Raw genomic sequence first — 23,688 nt, 5'->3', positions numbered from 1 at the left:
GACTGCGGAGAAGAGCTTTTTACAGGTAATCATAGTACTGAACTGAGCGTTTGGGTTCGAGAGGGCTAGGTGGTCTACCTAGTTTAAGTGGCTTAACCTTCCGGAGCTTCCGAAGTTTACGAAAATATTTGATCAAAGAGCCCAGTTTTAAACGGCTGTGTACTGTGAGCATAGATTTTAAAGGTCTGACGTAGGGTGCTAAACTGCAGACCCTTTGGGATAGTATCGGATCAAGGTTTTAAGTATTTAATGTCCGTCAGTCTGCATACGGTAACAGCTCTGATACAAATTGAGTCATCGGGCAGGGCTGGTGCTTTGGTCCGTTGCGGCGGACTTGGATGACAAAAGTCCGCCGCTATTCCTCGGGTTCGGGTCCAGGGGGTCCTCATTGGTCAGTTTCAGTAGAAGATTCGATTTTAGCATATCGACCATGTGAAACTCAAAGGGATGCATCAGCGATTTTCCTGTCAGGCAGCTTTATATCAACCTTGCCCTTTGGCCAGGTCTGCCTGCTGTCTATTTACGGTATGGAGCATTAAATAACTGCCTGAACCGATACAGCCCTAAGAACAAAGGGGTAATTATTTTATTTCCTTATATCTACAGACTACGTCAACTGAGGTGATGGTTGAATAAACGGAATACGCGGATTCCGGTATGCGCGTTTAATTAAGTTATTCAACCCTTTCATACCACCTTTTTTATGCAGAGGCATTGGACAATCTTCAACAACCACTGAACAATCCGATCCGAACAGACCTGGATAAAAAAAAAAAAAAAAGACCATAGGCCAGCCCCTGGGCTACCTCCCAGAAGAGACAAGACAAGCAAAGCACCACCTCAGCCAGCCATAACCCATAACCTAACCGGCTCTACATTATACCGGTAGACTCGGCATCTTACGGTATCGTCAGCTGCCCTGCTTATCGTTTTTTTGCGCCAGGGAGTTTCTGAAGTGTCTGATCGATCATAACCATTTCACATTCATCACATTTATTTCTTATCCTCCTCTTTCAGTCTTGACAGACTCTTTGTTCCGCTTGCGTTTCTGTTCTGCTGCCCCTCCCCCTCACTCACCTGACCCCAGTGAAACGGACGGAAGCGGGCTTCTGAAGAACCCCAGCTACCCGCCTGCCTGAGCTGTACGTACTGTACGGTGGAGCTCACGCTGGCGTCATAGGATATTTTACTCAACCTTCAACTCTCATCGACGAGACGAGATTCTATGACTGTTATGTGAGGTTTTGCTCAATTCTGCGGTCATGTCAAACAATATCACCCACGGGCCGGGCTCTGTATCGCACAAGAACCCTCGTGTCCTGGCCTGCGTCTTGTGTCAGCATCGCAAGATCAAATGCGACCGTAACACGCCCTGTTCAAATTGTATCAAGGTGAGCATCTACAGCCGCAATCTCTTATCAGAACCAGTCATTGATGCGACTATAGGCAAATGTTACTTGTACTCCAAGCACTCCCGCCCCAGCAAGGAAGCGCCGGAGACCCAATCAGGACCTTCAGGAAAGACTTGCACGATGTGAGCAGCTCCTAAAACAATACGCCGATGGTTCTGTACCATCTCCTTCTGCTGTTGGTCATTCGCCTGCTGCAAATGGGGCCGTAGATACGTATCCCGCGACACCCACCAACGTTGACGGCCAGTCCAAGTGGAAACCAACTGGCAAGATGGTCAAGGAAGAAGGCGGGGTGCGATTCATGGACAGCTATCTCTGGGCTAATATCCACGATGAGGTGAGTCTACTGGCTTGACCTGCTAACATGCACTAATGCCATTCAAGCTCCAAGCCATGAGAGAAATTGTCGACACCGATGATCCAGAGGAAGCCAGTGTTATGGGCTCTGAAGATCTGAGTCCAGATTACAACATCGATCTTCTGATACCAGCCGATACAGCTACCAGATCATGCGAGGAACTCCAGCCTGAGCCGGTTCACATCTTTAGGCTCTGGCAGTTGTTTGTCGATCGCGTCAATCCTCTGACCAAGATCATCCACGTGCCATCAGTGCAACCATTCGCCTTGGAGATGGCCACCGACATCAACAAGATCCCACTCAACTACCAGGCTCTCCTATTCGCCATATTTACCATGGCCACAGTTTCCCTTACCGAGGCTGAGTGTCTTCAGATGCTGGGAACATCTCGGGATGAAGCTCTCCGGAGGTACACCATTGGAACCAAGGTGGCACTCACAAAGTTTAACTTTCTCAAGAATTACGACATGGTGGCTCTGCAGGCATTGCTGCTTTACTTGGTAAGACAACCATACCCCCTGTGTAACTACTGCTGACGGTTCCAGTTATCTCTCCAGAACCGATATGATCGACATGCGGCCTGGATCCTCAGTGGAATGGTAGTGCGAATCGCGCAAAAGATGGGCTACCACCGTGACGGCGACTACCTGGGACTGAACGCCTTTGAGACTGAAATGAGACGACGTATGTGGTGGCAGATCATCCTCCAAGATGCCAAGAATGCTCTAGTTTCTGGCTTGAGCCACTCGCTTCTCCCAAGCAGCTGGGACACCAAGATGCCACAAAACGTAAACGATGCCGACCTTTTCCCAGGATCAATCGAACCCGTTGTACCCCGCGAGGGCCCAACAGAAATGGCTTTCTGTCTAATTGGTTACCAAATCGCCAAGTTCCTCGTCAACGCCGAATCACTCCACGGAACCCCCGGATTAGAAGCTGCCGTCATGGGACACGACTTTGAAGGCCAGGATCCTGCCATTCTACCGAGCATCCAACAGTACCGAGACTTGGTGGACAATCTAGAGCAGAATTTGCTTGAGGTCGAAGCTCGCTACATCGATCCAACGGCTGGAAACGTACACATCGCCGCGCTCAGCATCCGTCCGATGATCTGCAGCAAGATGAGGGAGATACTAGTCCCCATGAAGGAGCAACCAGAATGGGGAACAGAAATCCTCGACAAGAAGGACAACCTCTTCAAGATTGTGTTGATGAACAATGAGCACAGCACAGATGCTTATGGCGTGATGGACCAAACCGGTTTCCTCTGGTTCCTCAAGTTTCATTTCCAGATTGATATCTTTACAGTCATGACCAAGCAGCTCTGCCAACGACCGACTGGTTCCCTCGCCGACCGAGCATGGAACATGGTCCAGAAGATCTACCACTACCACACCGAACTCCTCGACATTTCCCAAAAGACATACTACATCCAAGCCCAAACAGTCCTGAAAGCTTGGAAGAACCGAGAGCAAGCCTTCAGAGCAGCTGGCCAGCCCCTCGAGACACCAAACTTTATCTATCGCCTACGAGACGTCGTCAAGAGCGAGAACAGAACCTCAGAACCTTCGCCGCAACAACCTCTCGCCCATCCTCCGCAGAACTCACAACAAATGACCGATCTTGATCCATTTTTGGGTAATTATCTGGATGTGTCGACGCTGAATTGGGATTTGTGGGGGAACATGAACCAGCCGCCACAGCAGCAGAGTCAGATGCCTGTTTCGTTATTTGGCAATTTCCCGATGGGCAACATGGGTTAGGGTTGTGAGATTGTACTTATGAAAAGTTTGGTACTAGTATGATAATGAGCTGGGAATCTCCATGGAGTAGGGTGCATGTTGGATTTATAGAGCGGCGTTGGTAGGGATGGATACCAGGGAGCAATGTATCAATATATTTTGTCAAGTCACAAGTTATGAACCACAGCATTTTAGAGTCTTGTTATTATCAGAGTGCCTGAGTCCATTCCTTTCCCCCTCGCAGCCAGTCCTTCATCTTCCGTCTGCCCAACCCTGCCTCCGATACCCTCAGTACTGAGCATGACGCTCACGAGTTGCTTCAAAGACCGGATAAACATGTCCCGCACCATTGCTCCCCAGCACAAGAGGATGGTTCAGAGCACCATCAGGCATGGCATCCAGTTCGATGTCAGAGTTGGCATCCGAATCGTCATGGTCGCGGCCGCGGGTATCAGTAGGTGACTTGGGACGAGAGCGCCAGTTGCAAAAGAAAACTGCTGCGAGGAAGATGACGACGATGGCGGTGCAGCTGATGGCGATGGCGATGACTACGCTGGTATCGCTCATGCGGCGGTGGATGGTGCTTGTCATTGTTGCGGTTGACTGAGATGTTAGTTGTGGTGTGAGATAGGGGGATGACTTACCGAGGACTTGACGTTGTTGGTGAGTGTCTGCAGAGGATTCTTGACTGCCACTGACATGGCTTGAAGATGTTCACCAAGGGATGGATGGATGCGAGTTGGACGATTGGGGGAGACGAGAATGACATAAACTGAACACACGGCACGGATCGCGATGTAGTAGGGGAACAATGTTTTTGTATATTCATAAGTAACAAACAACAAGCGAAGAAGACAAAAGAGTTTCCCATCAAAGCAACATCATGCAGCCGTTTGAGGTTGATCAATGCATGCCCGAGTCTGCAAACATGTCAGGTTCTTCTTCGATGGCTGGCACTGACAGCCACGTACACTTACAACCATTCCCAAACAACCTCAATCTCTCTCTTATCTAACCTACCTGAATATCACCAGTGCTCACCATAACTTACTTAAACCTGTGCCTCGGCTGACCTATTCCTGGCCGCTGCATGTCGTCGTCCCGCGACTATACCGCGTATCCGAGCCTCTTCATTCTGCTCCTTCTTCTGCTGCCGATGAGCCAGATACTGCAAGCAACAGCACGGGGCAATGAACAGCAGAAACAGTAGCGCCATGCCGACTGTCAACCCAATGATGGCTATCTTGTCAGAGTGGCTGGGTTTGCCGTGGTCGTGCTGTGTCAGGGCATCGAGTGTTGTGGTGGGGGAGGTGATGGTCATGAGAGTACTGGGGGAAGAAGCCATTTTGATCGTGATGGAAAGGAACATACCTGGTGGTGAGTCTGGTCTTTCTAAACTTGGCAGATGGGCTGGGGTTGGCGAGGAATATGGAGATATATAGGGGCTTATGAGTATGTATGAGCAGTGAACATGGGGATGTTGTAGGTTCCAGTTCCAAGAACAAGACATTGTTATAGCATCGGCCACGGAACGTCCAGTCTCTTCATACCTTAGTCTGACGTCAGTTTCGTTTTCTTTGTTCTGATGCTGGTTGAACGTCTCTCCACGGTGAAATGGACAGGTGAGAAGCATGCTTCTTGAAGGGAACAGCCCTCATCTAATAGAATGGCAAGTCCTTGCGCAGTTCAGTTGCACAAACTGAAACTCCCTACAACTAGCGTATGTCTTTACACCTTGAAGCACGGCATCAAAGACATTGCCTATTCAGACGTAATGCCATTGCTATTCAGTGTTCAGCAATACTCTGTGGCCCTATCCAATTGACCTCCAGTCGTCAACCACAATTATTATAGGCCAGACATAATCACGAGCACGCTAAATAAGCTTGCCTTCAAAGGTCAAATCACAAGCACATATGCATCAGAATGTAGATCTCAAAAATGAAACGACACCTAGACGGGAGAACTAGGTGTCGAGATTAACGACGGATCCAATTTCCCAATATTCTTCTAAGAACTGTTCTCGAGTCCAAAGACCCTGCCTACAATGCTGTCCACTCTCTACACTAGACAGCGTGCGGCGAACTTTCTTGTCTATCTGAAGAAGAAAGGAAAAACTGAACCGCGACGCAAAAATTCGCGATAACAAAACCCACGATCTGCTTAGTCATTCTGATTCTGCACGTGAGAGTGGGTCACGTGTGTTCCGAGATGAGGAATTGACATCATCCCATTGGCTGATTGGACCGAGAAGCCGAGGAGGCCCGTTCCGATGTCTCGAGAATAGGAAGCCATCATCATTGATACTCCAGATACCGTACGAATTCTCGCCCTTGAAGCATCGACGCTGACGATATCGTTGACCGGACCTTGGCCGAACTCTTTCTCTTCGAAGTCGACAGATTCTCACAATCCGCCACGATGCTCGCTCAACGTGTTGGCGTCGCCGCTCTTCGTCAAGGTACTTTCGCAACCCGAGCCTCGACATCCCGATATCTAACAACTCTGTAGGCGCGACCAAGCCCTTCTTCGCCCAGAACATCCCCAAGGCTGCTCTCGCTGCTGGAATCTCCACCTCTTCCCCCCTACGGTACGTCACCAGCTTCAATCGAGCTTCACCCATCTGACATTCGCAGCGCTGTCGGCTCTACCAAGGTCTCGCAGCAAGACGGCCACCAGATCCTCGTCAACCAGCGCCTCAACCGTCCCGTCTCTCCCCATCTGGCCATCTACAAGATCGAGCAGACATGGTTCGGTAGCTCCGCCTGGAACCGAATCACCGGCTGCACCCTCTCCGCGACCATGTACGGCTTCTCCCTCGCCTACCTCGTCGCTCCTCTTGTCGGACTCCACCTCGAGAGCGCAAGCATCGCCAGCTTCGCCGCCGGTCTCCCCCTCGCCATCAAGGGCGGCATCAAGTTCACGCTGGGCTTCCCCTTTGTCTACCACGCCATCAGCGGCTTCAAGCACCTCCTGTACGACGCTGGCAAGGGTTTCGCCAAGACGACTATTGTCCAGGCCGACAAGTACATCTGGGCCGCTAGTTTCCTCGGCGCCATTGGCCTGGTTGCTTTCCTGTAGAATACCAAAATTGAACAGAAGACGGAAGGATATAGATGGTATGGTTCGCAGTGGATGATACAATGGATAAGGGAAGGAGTACGGCAAGGACGAGAAACTCGTGTACGAGTATTAGCCTGAGGGCATTCCTGACTTTGAGCAAAGAATTTTATTATCTGTACACAAGCGCCTTAAATGCTTGAGCCTATTCTAACCAACACCTCGTAAGGTATTCGCAACCAAACGCCATTCGCCTGTCGTGAATATTACGTGCCAAATATCTAATCCAAGAATCGAGCATCCAGGATTGTCCTGATCAATCTCCGATTACCCGCAGAGGCAATCTTTCCCCCAATGATGGGCCCGATAAAGTCCTTGAGTTCGGATATCTCTGTCTCGACATTTGCTGTACCATTGACTCCGTTGGTGTCTGATTCGACATGATCTGCCAGCGAAGCCACAGCTTGTACTATGCCCTGAACCAGCATCTCGTAGTCCATTGTGCCCTCTGCCTTTTCCTTCAGGGGTTGTAAAATCCCCGAGTCAAAAGTCTGCAAGTTACGTAGCACCAGCACGCGGATTGCCTCTGGACCTCCTGCTTCCAACAGACCATGAATGGCACCGTAGAGAACCGCAGGGGGTTTGGTAGGGTCGAGAAAGTATTTGAGGCATGTCCTCGTCAACTTGGGTCGCAGGAGTGTGTTGGAAGCAGAATATTTGCGCGCAATTCGTCCAACCAGAGATGCAGCCAGCTGCCGAAGATCATACTGCTCCTTGAGAGCATCCGTTCCTTCATCAGTGCCCAATTTCCTCGCCATTAGACAAGTAAGAGCGGGCGCTGACAGGGGACTGGCGTAGGGATCCAGGAAAAGGCTCTTGTTCTCGATGAGAGCATTCGTCAGCTCCATCATCTGCTTCAGAGTGAAGGTGTCATCGAGATGATGTGTTACTCGGTCCATGATAAAGGTGATGAAGTATGGGATGAGCTGGTGCAGACCAGGGTCGTCTCTCACGGAACCGAGAGCGGCTTGCCGTAGGCGAACCACTTCTTCGTCAGGATTGTCGTCGAGAACAGCAGCCTGGATCTTATCAAAGTAGAGTATGAGCTCCTTGCTCACAATGTGCTTAACAGATGGTTTCATGGAGACATTGTCATTGCCTGCCAGGGCGGACAAGGCAGGGTTCGCACCAGGCCCCTTGGGGAGGAGTTCCTGCGATCGAGATTCCGAGGTCGTGGGGTTCTGAGGGATGGAAGGCTGGACACCCTCGATGGCGAGCCAGTGCGCTGAAGACGTCAGCATGGAATCGTGCGCCGACCGGAAAACGTACCTGTAAAACCCATGTCGCGTGGCACTTTGGGTAGAGGCGCATTGATGAGCTTTTCAAAATCCACCTCCTCATCCTCAATGTAGAACAGCGGCTGGCCAGGTCCAAGACTGGCCTCGCCGTATCGTAGCGGACGCGTAGAGTCGTAGCCGTAGAGGGGCTCTACGTCGAGGGCCCTGAGCGCGAGGGAGATATCGTTTACGGTGAGGGTTGTTCTGCGGGCGGCGCGCATGAAGCGCAGAGATTCTACGATGACCTGGCCGATTCGGTATTCGACGTCCTGTGCCAAGCACTTGAGCGCTTCTTCATTGAGAGCGCTGATGCCGACCGACTCTGCGACATCCTTGACATTATCAGGATTCCAGAGCAGTTTGGGGGTATCGGTAGCCATGGCGCTGTGGATTGCGCAAGAAGGCGCTGACTTGGGTGACGTGATTCAGAGGGCAGTGTGTGTGGTTTGGGACTGTGTCGGAGAACTGTAAGGTATATTTATTGAGTTGCGTGAATGTGAAGCTTGACGAGGCTGAGATGGAGCTGCGCATTTGGATAGTGTGGCTTGGTTAGCGCCACACCAGAGACGCCGATTGATACGTTTAGATATGCTTGCCTCAGGGCCCCCCCTCCCCCCCCCCACACCCGACCCAGCTACTAAGCTAGGTTCCTCACTCATACACACACAACACACCTCTACGAGCCACAGGCCTTTAGTACAGTGGTTCTGCCTGACAGGATCTCTGGCAAATTTGGTTGATCCCGTGTTGATGATGGCACTTGATTTCAAATCAGGAGTTTTATTGCTCTACGGCTGCGTAGTACATTGTAGAGCCAAAGCACCCCTGGACACGTATTCACGACGACTCCAGATGAACTAGTACGTCTTTTGCAGAGTTCATAAATATCAATGAACAACTTTCCACTTGGTATCCTGCTAGTGGACTTAGAAAGCGCGATTCTGTTAGAATGAATCCGTAATGCTTAAAGCATTGCTCCATGCAAAGGAAGATTCCCATCAAAAATCGTAACAGTTTTGACGGATGAATGGGACCTGACTGTTATCTCCACCAGCACGAAATTCATCTCACCACCAACCAAGCGAAAATCGAACGCCATGCCCGATGGCTCACCAACGGCGGTCAAGACTATACAGTCAAAAATCTCAGCTGTTCCACCTGGCTCCCTTTGACGATACATGTTGACAAAAAGACGGCCGTTCGTGTCACGGTGCAGTGCCTCTGGAGGGAGAGTTCTTCTGTTTGGGCCCGTGGTGGAGAGGACATCGCCCTGAAGAGGTGATCAGCCAAGAACCGTAGTGACATAGGTATAGGTATGCATGAATGAGATACTAACCTGGTGAATGAGCCAATGCATGGACCCATCAGTTCTATGGTCCACGCCATAGCTTTCGCCAGAGGCTCGACCGTCAATCTGTACACCCGGCTTCTTTGACAGCGCATGTGCCTGGATAGCATGCAGCACCGCACCTCGACACACTGAGGCCCATCTATAGAAACTGGTCAGTCTTGAGAGCATGGGCTACGAATGAAAGAGCCCACCCGTCCTAGTCTGTACAACAATTGGTAAGGGTAGATGGAGACAGGCTCTTAACCCTTTGTGCTGTTTTCAGTTGAAGATAGCGGCTGCGACCAAACCCTCCAGCCACGACGACATGCTGAAGTCTTCAATGTCAGCAAGTTCAACTTCCATCCGTCTTGGACTTTACTTACTTTGGGGTCATTGCCTGTCGCTCTCTTGACCTGAGCTATTTCTGATTCTAGCAAGTTTAGAATCTCATAAACTGTTGGATCAAACACCGAATTGATCTCGTCGCTAGACTACTCATCAGCTGCCACCTTTGGTCAATTCGGGGAGAAAGCGAGTAGAGAGAAAGGGAACTCCCGTCTACCACTTACGCGCTGAAGGTCATTTTGGGACGAATGGCCCGACTCCCAAGGAATTTACGAGAAGTGCAATATCGCCAGTGAAGCTGCCCTCCCCTGTGGTGTGGTACAAGGCAGAAAACAGAGTCTGTGAGTATCCTTGGTCTGGTCTAAAACGGACATCTGCCATTCCTCTATGGCGCCCTTCGGGAACTGGAGCCTTGTCTGGGGCCTATGCCTAACGGCAAGATATGTTTGTTCAGTAGCATACGCCACACGTCAACGGCTGCAGTGACTTCCCACATTGAGGAGTGTCGATAAAGCTTGCTCAAGGGGGCAGGATACCCGAACTGTGGATGCCATGAGGACGTCAAGGATAGGCGGGAGAAGAGGAGAAGTGCTTCTTTGTTCAAGAGGTCACCCGATATGATGACTAGCACCAACACGCCCTTAGGCTATTGAGTGAACCGATCAATTAAACACTGATCGACATACATCCTCCCAACACGATTCATTCCGAAGCTGATGATGCGACCTTCAGTTTGTCTCTCAGGAATCCTAGAGAGAAAGAAGCAATTGCAAGACCAGGCTCGGCGGTTGATCGTAAGGCTTCTGGTGTGAGCCAGTCTCGTCTATTGGCCCGCCCCCCCCCCCTCTCCGTGCGACCCAACCAATACAGTCAATAAGATGCATTGTTTGCTCAGCCACCCACGAAAATATCTGTTTCAGCCGTCTGTAACACACGGGGGACTGCTTCCTTGTTCCTCGGCCTTCGGCCTTGAGCTTATTTCTTCGACTTGCTTGCTGTCCACTAGAGGGGGCTCGGCTACGCACAGAATTGTGACAAGGAAGAGTACATACATAATTTCAGACAGCCTGATTTTACGCAATTGCGTTGCTACTGAATGTTTGCTTCACCATAACTCACCATAGGGCGGTGGGCTTCTCTCTCTCAACATGACTGCCCCGCGGAGATCCAAGCGGATTCAGGCTCTCAATCGAACCAACGAAGACTCTAGGCGAGTTGCTAAACCCCTCGAAAGCCTCGAAGGCCTCGAAGCCCCAAAGAATTATCATCCCAAGAAGAGGAGAAGGACGACTGAGAGCCAGCACGGAACGTCAGAAGGACTGGACTCCAAAAGTCAGGCTTCCAAAGACGTTCCAAAGAGGAGGCTCCCAAAGAACAGGTCACAAAAGAAGAGACTCCAGTGGTCGATCCGGCCGCCCGTCGGGTATGGAAACACCCACATGTATAGGAGCAGTTTGTCTCAAGACTAATACGTATCAAGGCTGAGCTGGAAAAGAAGCAGGCCGACAAAGCAAAAGAACAACAAAAGGAAAACCGTCGAAAAGTTGAACAGAGCAGAAGATATCTTCATGAGGTGTTGGCTCTCGACCGCAAGGACGGCTACGCACAACAATTCTGGAGTGACCTTGCAAGTAGCATCAAGTACCTTGGAGATGAATTTCGCTTTTGGGATAAGCCCTGGGACGACCTCGGCGAGGACCTCCAGCAGAAGTTCCTTGGCTATGCCCCCAATATAGAAGAACTTTTTGATGTGCCCGACATGGCTCCCCTTGTATTCCAACGATGGCTCTGGGAGGTTATCGATGAGAATTTCTTTTCAAAGAAGAGTAAGGATATTGTTTGGGCTTCACCTTTCTGGGAGGCTCAAGGAACCATGGAGCGTTACTTGCAAGGTACGGTGGACGACATCTATGGCTACAATTCTCAAGATCCTAGATCGACACAGCACTGACCAGAGTAACAGAACATGACTTCCCCTACGATGATGTAATTGCGTCTCACATGTTTCCACACTGGAGATACACCACGATGCAGTTCTACATGTCACTTAAAGACTCGCCACGGGAAAGTCAAAGGATTGATCCAACTTGCGTTGTCCCGATCACTGCTAAAGCAGTTGGCCAGTACTTCCCACAGGAGCCCAATGAAGAATCCATGAAAAACGAATATTCAACAATCCTCAAAAACCTTAGCGATGCAGTAGTCAAGATGGACTTTTTCTTCAGCGCCAACCTGACCGTCTTCTCCCATGTCATTCACCACCCCGAGACTCTACAGACCTGCGGATTTCCTTACTCGCCTAAGCTTGAAGGAGTGAAGGGCATGTCCATGAGGGCAATAAGCGGAAGTGATGCAGCCACTGGACGAACTGTCGATCTTGTAGTCGAGCCTATGCTGCAGCGACGTGGGGATCCATTGGGATTTGATTACAATGTCAAAACAGCTGTACATCCCATGAAAGTGTGTGTTGCCTGGCTCCAGGATCCAAACAGACCCCGATTATCAGAGATGGAAAGAGGGGTTAGAGAACAGGAAGATGAGGAGGCTGGCGGTAGTAAGCAGGTAGATGAGAAGGTAGATAAAGAAGAGGAGAAGGTAGAGGAGGAGGAGGAGGAAGAAGAAGAAGAGAGTAAACAGTCTATTAAAGAGATAACAAAGGAGAGAGTTGATAAAGAGGTAGATAAGGGCGAGGAAGAAGGGGATTTAACAAAGCAGGAAGAGAAAAAGACAAACACAAAGAACACGACTAAAAGCAAGAAAACAAAAAAGAGAAAACAGAAGCGTCGTCAACAATAAGCACAAAAGAGCGACTATTGCCATCAATCTTATCGTCAGATATCACGGAGGAAACAAACATTCTTTGAGCCACTAGGGCCTTTGGAGGTATATTTACAGTATCAAAACTAAATAAATTACCTACAAACTGCAAAAATATCAATCTCGGAGTTGCAGGCTCCGGGCACCACTTGTCCCACTCCATCTTTACATATATGTCTTTTCCTTTTTCTGTCTTGCTGGTGTTTCCCATCCTGCAACTCAAGCTTTCCAGGCAGTAAGGAGACCGGATTCGATCCCACGAACTGTCCCGGAAAGCGGCGAGAGATCGGTCGTACACGCTTTGTTAAACCGTTAGGCCAAAGCGAGCTGCCGCCACTTCTGGTGATAGGGATTCAGCGCCTCTGACACATAAAGGTATGGCCGGGGGTGGTTTAGGTGTGGTTAGAGTGTTGGCGTGGTGGCTGCCAGGTGTTGGCAGTGCCAGGGGCAGAGTGGTGGATCGGCCGAAAGTGAGGGCGTGATGGTGTTTGATGTGTGAGGCTGTTCGATTCCTGATAGCGTCTGTAACTCAAGGGCTCTGGCAGTGTTAATGATGATAGGCGGTGGAGGATGTGTTTCTTGATGCTCATGCCAAGTCACATCCATGACCCCCCTTTTCTGGAAAGCATCAGGTAAACTGTTCCAATTCTGCTCGAATGTTACAAAAGGTATCTCATACACGAAATGAATATGAAATAAATGGTACATCACCCATCCAATTGCAGAGGTTCGCAAACCAGCAACATACCCGCCGCCGCATGCTTCAAGACATAGGAAGCCAGCTTCTTATAAAGCTTCGGTCTACAGCCGTCAGACACTCCACGGCTAGTCTCAGCCTCAGAGATCTCCAGATCCATTGCCTCAACAATAATTGAAAGATACTCTGCGCACTCCTCCTCATCCTGACCAAAAGGAGCGAGACACCCCGCCCACTTGAAGAGTATGGCGTTGAGTATAAGGCGGCTCATCTGGCCGTTGGCGGTGTGGAATGGATGGATACTGGAGAATATGTGGCTGTACTTTGCTGCAAGCGCCACAGGATCGATCTCTCCTTTCATTCCAGCAGCCCGGATATCATCTCGGTAGCTGGCCATCATCTTGTCCATCGCAGCGGGAATTTTGTTGGGGTCCATGTAGGGACGGGACGTTGCTTGTACGGGAGAAGTACGATATTTGCCGCTGTACTCGGTATCATATGTGCCCTCAGTCTGATTGAACTCATTCGTCAAGATGCGATGCGCTTCCTTGATGATATCCTCGGACAGATCGCTCTTGGTGGTTTGACAAATAAGATATTGCGCCGCCTTGAGATGCTGGCCCAGCTCTCGATAGACTTCCACGTCAAGAACTAGGAGATCAGATGGGTCACTGATCGAGCCTTCAAAAATGGCTCGACAAAGCTCGACTGTAGTGTTGAAGCTGAAACTGACATCTTCGATGTTGTTGGAGCCGTGGACAAGGCGATAGATGCTGTCCAAGATGTGTCGTTGCATCTTGTCTGGGTCAATAGTTCTTTCGAGTGAGAGTTCGCGGAAGAGGTCATATAGCTTCTTCGGGTCATCTTCCTGGGAGTTTCTGATGTAAGACCTCATATCCATGGTGATCAACAGAGAGTGTGTTTGCGTAGTCCTTGAGTCGCCTGTGACGTTGTCTTGCAGAGGAGCCATGGCTCTTTGATATAGTGGATGACATAAATTGAGAATAAAGTCTTTTTCGTTATTATGGTGGTGCTGAAGGTCTCGTTCACTGATAGATGATGGAGATGGATCAAATTGACGAGTGAAGGGGAAAGCAGCGATTGAGAAATATGAACTACCCTGAATTCTCTACCACATCTAGCGAACAGGTGCCTTGAGCTTATATTTATGAGAACGGAACTTGAAAAATAAAGTCTTGTACTCTATTCTATCTCGCCCCGCTCCTGTGAGACTGCAAAGTCAGTTTGACACATCGAAGTCACTTAGATCACCAACCCAACAGTAAACTTCTCCCATGACCCCTTAATCTTATCCCTCGCCGCCTTGAGCTCCTCAACATCCCACATACACTCCACAAACCTGCCACTCAGAAACTTGGCCTCATCGCTCGCAGCCCAAACAGCAAAGTCGCTCGGCAGCGACACATCCTCCGGAACAAGCCCATAGTCCTTGACGACATCCACAAGAGGCCGAGTGATGGCCGTGTCCATGATGAGTCCGGGGTGAAACTGTATAACCACCTTGTCTCGGTTCTCCTTTGCGTACCATTCAAACACTTTATATGCTCCAAGCTTTGAGCCGCGATAGGCTGAGAATCCGGGCATGAACTCTGTGTACATTGCGCTTGTGGATACGTGGATGACCGTGGCTCCGGGAGTGGCGAGAGGGTCAAAGGCTCGCAAGAGGTTAAAGTTTCCTTTGATGTTGATCTCAAATGTGAGCCACCAATCGACAGGATCTGCCACGGTTACATGTTCGGTCTTGGGCATGTATCCAGCGTTTGCGATGAGAATGTCAATCTTTCCATTGATTGCAGTGGTGTAAGCTTCGAGGGCAGACCGAGTTGAGTCAGCGTCGACGATGTTGACTGTACAAATCCAGACTCTAGTTTCGGGATATTTTTCTTCAATGTAGGCTTTGTTTTCGAGGAGTGTTCTTTCTGTTCGGCCAAGAAGAGCCAAGTTGGTGATGCCTGATTTTGCAAATGACCTGGCAATGCTGGCACCAATACCAGAGCCACCGCCTGTGATTACAGCATTCTTTCCTTTGGTGGAGAGCTCAGGACGAAGGCAAGAGATGGATGGGTATGAAGTCTTGTGAAGTGTCTTGACTGGAGATGCCATTTTTGACGCTTGATTGAGGATGAGATGTGTGAATGAGTAGTGAATACACAGCGAATGAATAGTGGCTGAATAGTGACTGAATGAGAACGATTTCATTTCTTTTCTTCGACCTTCTCATACAATATATACATTTTTGGCCCGGAATCCTTCCTCTCTGTGAATCCTTTCATGAGCATCTTCACTGACCATCGTGAGCTCAACGTTGAGTTGCGTTACACATTACTCATGCGCTGACGCCTCACCCTTGCTACATGACTACCCCACCAGCCACCATAACGCCTCATAACGTTATCGATCCTCTCTTGGTAAGTCAGCAACGTTATTCCTCCAACATCGTCATCACACTGCCCATGCCATTGAAATGTCACCTCCGGGAAATGGAGATAATTCCGATGTATGTGGATCTCACAATTACCAAGCAGAAACTTTTGTTACCAAAAACCACCTAACATGCATGAACAGCCAAAGCGGGAGCGCAGCAGAGTTGCGCAGCGCGAGTATCGCAAAAGACATGCCTCAAAGTTCAATACTCTCAAAGATGAGAATCAGAGATTGAGAAATGCTCTGAAACGAATTGAGAAGGTCGCGCTGAAGCGTGGTGGGAAGGACCAGGAACTCGAGGCGGCGCTGGCTGAGGCGAGAGAAACTCTTGGAGAAGAGAGCGAAAGTCGAGCCTTGACAACTTCTGGCTCGATAGATACTGACCCAATCTCTGCTGAGAGGTTGTCATATCTATCAGGGTTGTTGTCGTCGGATATCATGATACATGCTCAATCGCTGGGGCAAAACACCGCGCCTCCTCGCCTAAGTCTAGAGCAGCAACTCTGGACTAACACGGACAGATTGGCCCGTATTTTTGAAGCGCCATCAGATGCAGGCAAATATCTCGGCGACGGCCTCTACACATTTGCAGGAACATTGTACTGGGCATGTACAAGAAATACAGTATCTCTATGGGAGACGTACAAGCTCAACATGATTGGTAAACCTGGACTTCCAGCCCAAAACCCCATGGATCGGTTATTCAATCACTCAAAACACCTGAACGACCGAAGATTCCTGCTCTCACTCGCACTGGCGCGACTAGAGTACAAGCACAAAGGCTTCATCGATCTCCCACGAGCAGGAACCGAAATGGTGTGGAAGTCAGTGCTGCCCGATCTACGACGCAAAATGGAACGGGAACTAGTCGAGAAAGGACAGGGGCCCGAATGGTGGAAGACCCCAGGGGAAGTTGAGAACCATCTGCGCAAGTATCTCGAACCAGCCGAGATTGACGAGCTGCAGGCTCTCGTGGAGGGGAGAGGATCGGAGGAGGTTCTGACCAAGTACAAGCCTTTGGTTGAGATGATGATTGCTGAATTTGTCTGTTTTCCGGATGGTCCGAGATGGAATCTTTTGTATGTTGCCATGGCTGTTGGGAGTTGGAGGAGTGATCATCCGAGACCTTCAGAGTTGGTGCAAGATTTGAGTGCAAGCGTTTGAGCGATTACGAACAATGAATGATGTTTCTATTCCTGTTAATTCCTGTATTGAGATTATACTATCGTTTTGGAGCCATAAGGTCAAAGAGCTGAATAATCCCAGATCCATGGACGGCTATCGGCAGTCGGGACCTGGCAGGTATCACAAACTCCACTAGACCCCTGCGTTCGAACCCCTGTAGATCAACGCTCCACCGCTGCCCTAGCGACCACCCCAACTTATACCAAACAATCAATCCCAGCTCCAACATCCATCAGCAACCATCATGACAGACAACGGCCTAAAATCACGTCTGGCCTCTGTCCTCCCAAAAGGCCACGACTTTACAATCCTCCACATTTCAACGCCCCCTACAAAGACCGATCCTCTGTACTCCCCACCACCAAACGAACGGCCCGAGCGAACGTACTGCGAGAACCATTTCCTCGCTGTTTCAATCGATGCAGACGGCAAGCAGGTCTTGGTGCTAGGTGTCGAGGTCTTTGTCTACACGACTGCTCGATCGACTACGTTGTTTGTGTCAAAGGCTGATTCGACGGGCTATCTGACGCTTCTCAACCTTCCCAAGGGGACACCGAGTCCTATTCGTGAGATATGCGCCACGTTTGTAGGATTCCTCGTCGAGAAGAGGAAGAGGAAGGACATACAATTCATCGTCAATTTATTCGCCCGCGCGCAAGACCAGTATCTATTTCCCGGAAGTGTCGAAAATAAGGGCAAGCATGTCCTCGATGATCGCGGCCTTATCAAGTGGTGGTGTCGCGTGCTCGATCCCCTTCTCGGGCCAGCACCAAAATCGGTAGAAGCACCATGGAAGAGTTCAAAAGGATACATCGTCGTGCCGGGATTGGAACCAAATGAGATTCGAGCAATGACACCTCGAAGAACAGACACTGCTTGGGAGTTTACGCATCCGCTTGAACGAATATCGCATTATTACCGGGAATTTGACTGGGTACCGCCGCGATGTCTGATCCCACACTTTCCTGACGATCCCAAATCACGATTCCGAGATGAGCTTGATGAGGAGGCTGCGAGTTCGCAGGCAATGAAGATGCAGGGTAGCTGGAAGAGTGTCAAGACTCTCGACATGTTTTGGGAAATGATGGCTTTCCGACAAGAGTGCTCCAGTGGGCGCATGACGGGATTTATCTGGTTGGTCTTTGACGACAAGGAACCAGAACCAACAGCAAACGAGTCTTTTCCATCGACAAATCCGCCATCAACGCCAAAGGCGCAGCGGATCGCTCAAATAACGCCAACCACAACACCTCGAAAGCTCTTCCCCAGCAAGAAACAACCAGACACCAAGCAGAAGAAAAAGAAGCAGAAGAGAAAGCTCACAGGTCCCATCATTCCTCGAAAACCCCAGATCAAGCGGGCCAAACACAATTATCTGCTCGATCGCCCTACAAACACAGCATATTACTCATGGACACCCGAAGGTCGCGGTGAGAAGATTGTCGATGAGGCAACCTACAAGCGTATTGTAGATCTCCTGCTACACCTCGACTTTGCCACCCTCAACAAAGCGGTTGGTAGTACACGCCGCTGGCTGAGTGAGGGCGGAGGCGGTGGTGACTGGGGCGTTACTGTACCCGGTGCACGCGAGACGCCAACTCAAACGGCACACGACCGCGAGAACGGCGTGAACAATCTCACGAGTCTTGTCAAGAGAAAACGAACTGACTCGACCGTTGATGAGTCTCAAAACAAGTTTAATGTCCTTGGAGAGGGCCTCGTCAAGAAGAAGCCGAAAGAAGAGTCCAAGGCTGTAAATGTACTTTCCACTGGTCTGATTAGAAAGAAGCCCAAGGAGTAAGTGTATTTGTATGATTAGCGTCGGGTATTGTTAAGCCGGAGTTGGTATATGTATTGGTTAAGGCATTCATTATCATGATTCTATGCTACCTGCTTCTATCCTCTATCGCCCGTATTGCGCTACTTCTTGAGAAATTCCAGGTTTACGGGAGTAATGGCCTCTCCACCGCTGAGAACAGCCATGATGTTTCTCATGCTTAACTCTTCAAAACCCTTGTGGGTGTCGACTGTTCCTCCAGCATTGTGGCATGTCACCAACACACGGCCCTGTTTAGCGAGCTCCAATAATTCGGGGTGTATCTTTGGCTCGTTTGCGTGGACGTCAAGAGCCGCGCTTGACAGTGTACCATCTCGAAGGGCAGCAGCCAGTGCATCCTCGTCAACAAGACTTCCTCGTGCAATATTGACAAACCGCGATCCACGCTTGAAGAATGGCAGAGTCTTTGGGTCAATAAGAGTGCCTTCGCCAGCCGGTGTGCAGAGAACAACACAGTCGCATCGACCAAGAAGACTCTCAAGCGTCTCATGGTGAGTAGCTCGCACAGGAGCGACAACAGCAGCAGGCTTGGGAAGCACATCATAGTAGTGAATGTCCATCCCGAATCCATGTCGGGCACGAGCAGCGATTTGTTGACCAATGTTGCCAAAACCAATAATTCCTAGAGCCTGGTCGCGAAGATTGTACGACTGCATTGTAGCATCGCGATGATTCTCCTTGAAAGCCTCCTCATCTCCGGACATGGCGGAGGAGATACACCATGGGAGGACCCGGAATGTTGAAATGATCCCAACGATGGCAAAGTCAGCTACAGCTTCAGCAGCTGCGAGACCAGAATTGCAGTAGATGATTCCTTTCCAGTTAGCGAGTGTCTACTGGCAGCTGTGCCAACTCACCTCGTTCTCCCAGGAGCTTCGTATCAGCCCAGTCAAAGCCAGCACCTGCACTTGCAAATACCTTGACACTCTGTGGCAGCAAACTGATCAACTCTTGATCCCATTTTCCCATTTCACCTCCAGTTCCCCAGAATGGCCGAAATATGGCATCAAAATCGCCCCATCTCTTTTCCTTGAGGGCCTTGATAAACTCTGGCCGTTGCCGCTCTTCAGCTGGCGGTCTGATAACCTCACACTGAATGCTGAAGCGGAGATATGTTTCAGGATTGTATTTGATAGGGTCTCCAATATGAAGAACCTTGGGTTTTGAGGATGTCATGGATGACCGTATTGAAAGAGATCCTTGAGAGATGAAGGGAAGTTGAGGAGCAGGAGATGTAGCTCGCGGCGTAGAAGCTGGCACGGGTGTATTGGTTGGTTCTGCCATTGTGATGGTTGACTGTCTTATAAAAATAAAATATGAGAGAGAGCACACTAGATTGCCCAAAATGTTAGGTAGTCAGATATGTGTGCCTGATCAGATCAAAGTGTCTCAGTAAGTGGAGCGATCGATAGCACTCAGCCGCACCGCACGTTCACCTCCACTCGCTCGCCTTGTCTGGTTCGACAGCCGCCCCCACGGCAGTGATACCCCAGTCTCCGGCCCGTGAGCTTGACGACGACCCCTGTCAAATGACGGTTCCGAGCCGGATCAGCCCCGGTCGGTTTATGTTTCGATGTGGAGTTGTTTGCATCAAATCACTAACAAGAAACGACTCAAGGTGAATGTATCCAATTTGCTTCATAGGAGTACAATACATATCCAAATGGGAGCCTGCATAAGCCGGTACCGGGATAAACATATACCGGTAATATCATCCGGGGCCCCAATCTCGTATCCACAGACATCGTGGGGAAATTATTGCATGTTTTCGTGTGGGGAGATCTCATAATGACAGCCTTGTATTCAGGTCAGAGTGGTGAGAGCAGGCATGGCGTGACTTTGGGGGAGGCACTTCTCACTGGTTACAGCTCGTCCGACACATTCTGACCCGACAAGGGAGCTTGGAGGCGATTGTTGACATGATCCGACTTCTTGACTGGGAACGTGAACCGCCCGACATTAACCTTGGTGGGAATATGCCCTGCCTCTAGAGCCTTTTTGATCAATTGAATGGCCGATTTGTCATTTCCGTGGATGAGAACCGAGATGCAGACTGGCTGGTACTCTGTCTGCCCAGAAATGTCAGACTCGTAGGGTATCTGAGTGACTGGTTTTGTTAGTAGCTACCTAAAGCCAATACGCTCAACTTACATGGAAATGATAATAGGGAAGCCCCCAATACCAGTGCCAGTGTTGTAGAGTCGATGCCTTTGTACATGGTTGGTGGGCTAATATGCTGTCAGCCAGGTATCAATACGGGGAAATGCACATACGCCACAGGATCGTTCCGATGTTCAACTTGATCATTTCCACATGGAAGGATCACGGCTGTGTCTTCCTTGGCATTGGGGGTAGAAGTATGCACTATGTTCTCAAGGAACCACTTCCGGTATACATCGAGACGTTCTGTATCTTGGCGGTTCTCCTCTTCTGTTACCGACTTGCATTCGTTCCTGGGAGGTCAGTTGATTGAATGGCAGCGCAATGTACGGCCGTACCAGAAGAATTGCGGCGTAGCCTCGATAAATGGCTTCTTGTCAAACTTTTGCTTGTACTCATCTCGAAAAGTGTCAAAGGAATGGTAGTAATCATAACACCATGACCGGAAAGGTGCCTGAAATGTCAGTCAAGTCTTTCTTGTCCAAGTCGACTGACCTTTTCCATGTATGCTTGCATTCCCTCATTCGACGCTTCAGATGGAGGACTTTCTTCCCAATTCTTGCCCACATTGACGTACTCGGCTTTCGCGTCCAGGAGACCCTGCAGAATTGATACGAAAGTCGCTATGGCTGTTTTCTGAGACTTTTTGGGTGATGAAAAGTCTTCTGGTACGATTACCCTCATGGAAGAAGACTCAGAAGCCCTAGCCTTCGTATTTTCCGTGAAATCGAGAAGTCCCTTGAGGCTTCGACTAAAGATTCGAGTTTTGTCGAACCTAGAGTGGTCAGTGTCGCTCAACAATATATCACAGTGCTCACTTTGATGCCGCAGCTATGTCGAAAGATAGATTTCCAGGCTGACCCAAGGAGTATACGCCGCCTTCGGACATCACTCTACCATCTATACATGGTCAGCCTTGGCTTCTCGCGGCGACCCGACTTACCATCAACGCCAATGCTGTAGTCAATCCATGGGTACCCAACTGAGGCAGCAGCAGCACCAACTGAACCACCCTCCATTCTCTGATATCCATCACCTCTTGCACTCCAAGGAGCTTGTTGGTCAACCCAGTCTGTACCTGTACCAAGGTGCGACGTCTTGGTTTTTCCGATGATAACGGCGCCTTGGTCTATTAGGCTTTGTGCATACTTAGCTGTAGAGCTTGAGGAGTTTTCGCAGAGCCATTTCCATGCCCGACTCGAAAAGGTTGTATAGGTTCCTTTCAACGATATCGTGTCGCTTATAGAAACACGGACACCAGACAGGGGTTTCTTGGCAGAAGGCTGAGAATGGTAGAGTCTTGATGGTACAGGAACTGTAACTGAGTCTCCGTAAACAGATGAAGAGGTCAAGGGTTGGAATCTGTATGGTCAGCTACGGCTTGCACTAGAGACACAACATACTCATCTGGTTGGTTCAGATCATCAGGTATTACACCAGAAGTGAAAGCTCCGAGTTCGTCATCATACAGACGCCAGGCCTGGTAAAGATTCGGACCGTAAAGAAAGTAGGGACCAGAAGGTAACTCAGAAAAGCCATCGAGAGCCTTGATTTGGTCCATATGATAAATCTGTCGCGTATCGATATGAACCTGGCTACTGTTGTCTCCGCTCTTTTCGACGAGAATGGAACCAAAGTCGGGAACAAATACATCATCGATTGAATCGAACAGATCTAGAATTCCTTCGAGGTCGCCAAAGATTTCCTCAGTTGACAGGAGCGTGATTGGAATCAGAGCATCAGGGTTGATGGTTTCTTGAATGGTTCCCTGGACGCGTCAGTACCTCGCTGGCTTTGGTCTCATCAACATACAAGCTTTAAAGGATGTATCAGGTATTGCAGTCCTGCAACGAAGCAGGTCGTGATGGGAAGCATTGCTAATGCGTCTGCTGGAGACGGCGGGACGTTGGCAAGTAACGAACGCTAGACAGACACTTGCATGTTCACGACTACGAAGTCTTTTCGAAGGATTGGATCGCGTAAATTGAGTTTGAGTACTTGTAGGGTCGGCTGTAGGTCAAAGGTTGATGGAATGAGATGATGCTGGTGCACGAGGGAAGTTGAGACATTCATGTGGTACAAGTGCAGGAGCGTGAAAGAACCAACACGGTAGTGCGAGGCCTTCCCCCATCTTATTCTATGAATCAACCACAACTTCCCGTAAATACTCATCATTCAGGCAGTTTATCTACTTCAAGGGCTTCAAATGTATACAGGCAGTATGTTTGACATAAATTACCAAGACTCTTCCAAGATGCCTGTCTCTGCGGTGCCCGGTGAGCTCGGTGAGACTCGGTGAGCTTATCTTTGTGGGGTATCAAAATTTCCATCCCCCACCAAGCCGAAGTTGCAGATTCAACCAACATCAAACTCAAACACCAACAAAATGGCGAAAAAGAAGGGTACGTTCTCTGCCCCCCATCTCCACTCCAATCTAACATGTCCAGCACCCTCAATCCACTCCCGCGCCGCTCGTCGCGCTACAGACATCGACATCGACACCGACAAGTCCCTAAAAGAAGTCAAGCCTCCCCGCGAAGCTACCCAGCGACCCTCCGTTCTAGCAGCGCACCACTCCGCTGGTATCACCAAGAAGGCCAAGCGTGGTCGCAAAGAGAAGATGTCTGCCAAGGCTAGAAAACGTCATGAGAAGGGCCTCGAGATGGCTGCTGCTGTTGTGGAGCGGACCAAGAATAAGGTTGAGAAGAGTAAGGGCCGGGGGAGGAATATTCAGCAGAGGAGTAAGAATTGGGATGAGATTAACAGGGCTGCTGGAGAGGCTGAGGAGGCTGAGAGTGCGGAGAGCGATGCCGAGGTGAAGGGGCGTGGAGTCGATATGGACGAGGATATGGATGTTGCGGAGGTTGCTGCTCCTGCGGCGGTACCTCTACCCGCAGACGAGGATGGCGATGAGATCCTTTAGTTCTTGGGACTGGACTTGGAGTTTGGTGTCTAAAATGGGC

At 49.8% G+C, this 23,688-nt stretch overlaps 13 protein-coding genes across 13 annotated transcripts; 6 read left to right on the top strand and 7 right to left on the bottom strand.

Moving 5' to 3' along the window:
• Positions 1-1,262: 1,262 nt before the first annotated feature.
• Positions 1,263-3,533, top strand: J7337_009340 (uncharacterized protein; the record flags this gene model as incomplete). Its single annotated transcript, XM_044826939.1, has 4 exons — positions 1,263-1,391; positions 1,447-1,749; positions 1,797-2,270; positions 2,316-3,533. 4 exons carry the CDS (start codon positions 1,263-1,265, stop codon positions 3,531-3,533), a joined length of 2,124 nt encoding a protein of 707 aa, XP_044677533.1.
• Positions 3,534-3,800: 267 nt separating this feature from the next.
• J7337_009339 (uncharacterized protein) lies at positions 3,801-4,213 on the bottom strand (the record flags this gene model as incomplete). The annotated part of the gene is made up of 2 exons (XM_044826938.1): positions 3,801-4,115; positions 4,157-4,213. The coding sequence occupies 2 exons, from the start codon at positions 4,211-4,213 to the stop codon at positions 3,801-3,803; spliced, it is 372 nt and encodes a 123-aa protein (XP_044677532.1).
• A 1,720-nt stretch (positions 4,214-5,933) lies between these two features.
• J7337_009338 (uncharacterized protein) lies at positions 5,934-6,593 on the top strand (the record flags this gene model as incomplete). Its single annotated transcript, XM_044826937.1, has 3 exons — positions 5,934-5,973; positions 6,024-6,102; positions 6,149-6,593. 3 exons carry the CDS (start codon positions 5,934-5,936, stop codon positions 6,591-6,593), a joined length of 564 nt encoding a protein of 187 aa, XP_044677531.1.
• Positions 6,594-6,853: 260 nt separating this feature from the next.
• On the bottom strand, positions 6,854-8,289 carry J7337_009337 (uncharacterized protein; the record flags this gene model as incomplete). Its single annotated transcript, XM_044826936.1, has 2 exons — positions 6,854-7,857; positions 7,902-8,289. 2 exons carry the CDS (start codon positions 8,287-8,289, stop codon positions 6,854-6,856), a joined length of 1,392 nt encoding a protein of 463 aa, XP_044677530.1.
• Positions 8,290-10,732: 2,443 nt separating this feature from the next.
• Positions 10,733-12,380, top strand: J7337_009336 (uncharacterized protein; the record flags this gene model as incomplete). The annotated part of the gene is made up of 3 exons (XM_044826935.1): positions 10,733-11,002; positions 11,032-11,476; positions 11,548-12,380. The coding sequence occupies 3 exons, from the start codon at positions 10,733-10,735 to the stop codon at positions 12,378-12,380; spliced, it is 1,548 nt and encodes a 515-aa protein (XP_044677529.1).
• Positions 12,381-13,108: 728 nt separating this feature from the next.
• On the bottom strand, positions 13,109-14,068 carry J7337_009335 (uncharacterized protein; the record flags this gene model as incomplete). Its single annotated transcript, XM_044826934.1, has 1 exon — positions 13,109-14,068. The coding sequence occupies one exon, from the start codon at positions 14,066-14,068 to the stop codon at positions 13,109-13,111; it is 960 nt and encodes a 319-aa protein (XP_044677528.1).
• Positions 14,069-14,361: 293 nt separating this feature from the next.
• On the bottom strand, positions 14,362-15,222 carry J7337_009334 (uncharacterized protein; the record flags this gene model as incomplete). Its single annotated transcript, XM_044826933.1, has 1 exon — positions 14,362-15,222. One exon carries the CDS (start codon positions 15,220-15,222, stop codon positions 14,362-14,364), a length of 861 nt encoding a protein of 286 aa, XP_044677527.1.
• A 361-nt stretch (positions 15,223-15,583) lies between these two features.
• Positions 15,584-16,707, top strand: J7337_009333 (uncharacterized protein; the record flags this gene model as incomplete). The annotated part of the gene is made up of 2 exons (XM_044826932.1): positions 15,584-15,616; positions 15,685-16,707. The coding sequence occupies 2 exons, from the start codon at positions 15,584-15,586 to the stop codon at positions 16,705-16,707; spliced, it is 1,056 nt and encodes a 351-aa protein (XP_044677526.1).
• A 265-nt stretch (positions 16,708-16,972) lies between these two features.
• Positions 16,973-18,529, top strand: J7337_009332 (uncharacterized protein; the record flags this gene model as incomplete). The annotated part of the gene is made up of 1 exon (XM_044826931.1): positions 16,973-18,529. The coding sequence occupies one exon, from the start codon at positions 16,973-16,975 to the stop codon at positions 18,527-18,529; it is 1,557 nt and encodes a 518-aa protein (XP_044677525.1).
• Positions 18,530-18,648: 119 nt separating this feature from the next.
• On the bottom strand, positions 18,649-19,849 carry J7337_009331 (uncharacterized protein; the record flags this gene model as incomplete). Its single annotated transcript, XM_044826930.1, has 2 exons — positions 18,649-19,379; positions 19,423-19,849. 2 exons carry the CDS (start codon positions 19,847-19,849, stop codon positions 18,649-18,651), a joined length of 1,158 nt encoding a protein of 385 aa, XP_044677524.1.
• A 578-nt stretch (positions 19,850-20,427) lies between these two features.
• On the bottom strand, positions 20,428-21,744 carry J7337_009330 (uncharacterized protein; the record flags this gene model as incomplete). The annotated part of the gene is made up of 7 exons (XM_044826929.1): positions 20,428-20,672; positions 20,717-20,793; positions 20,839-21,018; positions 21,064-21,179; positions 21,221-21,476; positions 21,544-21,625; positions 21,669-21,744. The coding sequence occupies 7 exons, from the start codon at positions 21,742-21,744 to the stop codon at positions 20,428-20,430; spliced, it is 1,032 nt and encodes a 343-aa protein (XP_044677523.1).
• Positions 21,745-22,073: 329 nt separating this feature from the next.
• J7337_009329 (uncharacterized protein) lies at positions 22,074-22,600 on the bottom strand (the record flags this gene model as incomplete). The annotated part of the gene is made up of 2 exons (XM_044826928.1): positions 22,074-22,493; positions 22,538-22,600. 2 exons carry the CDS (start codon positions 22,598-22,600, stop codon positions 22,074-22,076), a joined length of 483 nt encoding a protein of 160 aa, XP_044677522.1.
• Positions 22,601-23,111: 511 nt separating this feature from the next.
• Positions 23,112-23,648, top strand: J7337_009328 (uncharacterized protein; the record flags this gene model as incomplete). The annotated part of the gene is made up of 2 exons (XM_044826927.1): positions 23,112-23,127; positions 23,173-23,648. 2 exons carry the CDS (start codon positions 23,112-23,114, stop codon positions 23,646-23,648), a joined length of 492 nt encoding a protein of 163 aa, XP_044677521.1.
• Between the last annotated feature and the right edge of the window lie 40 nt (positions 23,649-23,688).

The sequence above is a fragment of the Fusarium musae genome, chromosome 7, assembly GCF_019915245.1.
Source record: "Fusarium musae strain F31 chromosome 7, whole genome shotgun sequence".
Classification (NCBI taxonomy): Eukaryota; Fungi; Ascomycota; class Sordariomycetes; order Hypocreales; family Nectriaceae; genus Fusarium; species Fusarium musae.
Note: the sequence above shows the minus strand (reverse complement) of the source record. Positions and strands in the feature narration are given on the sequence as shown.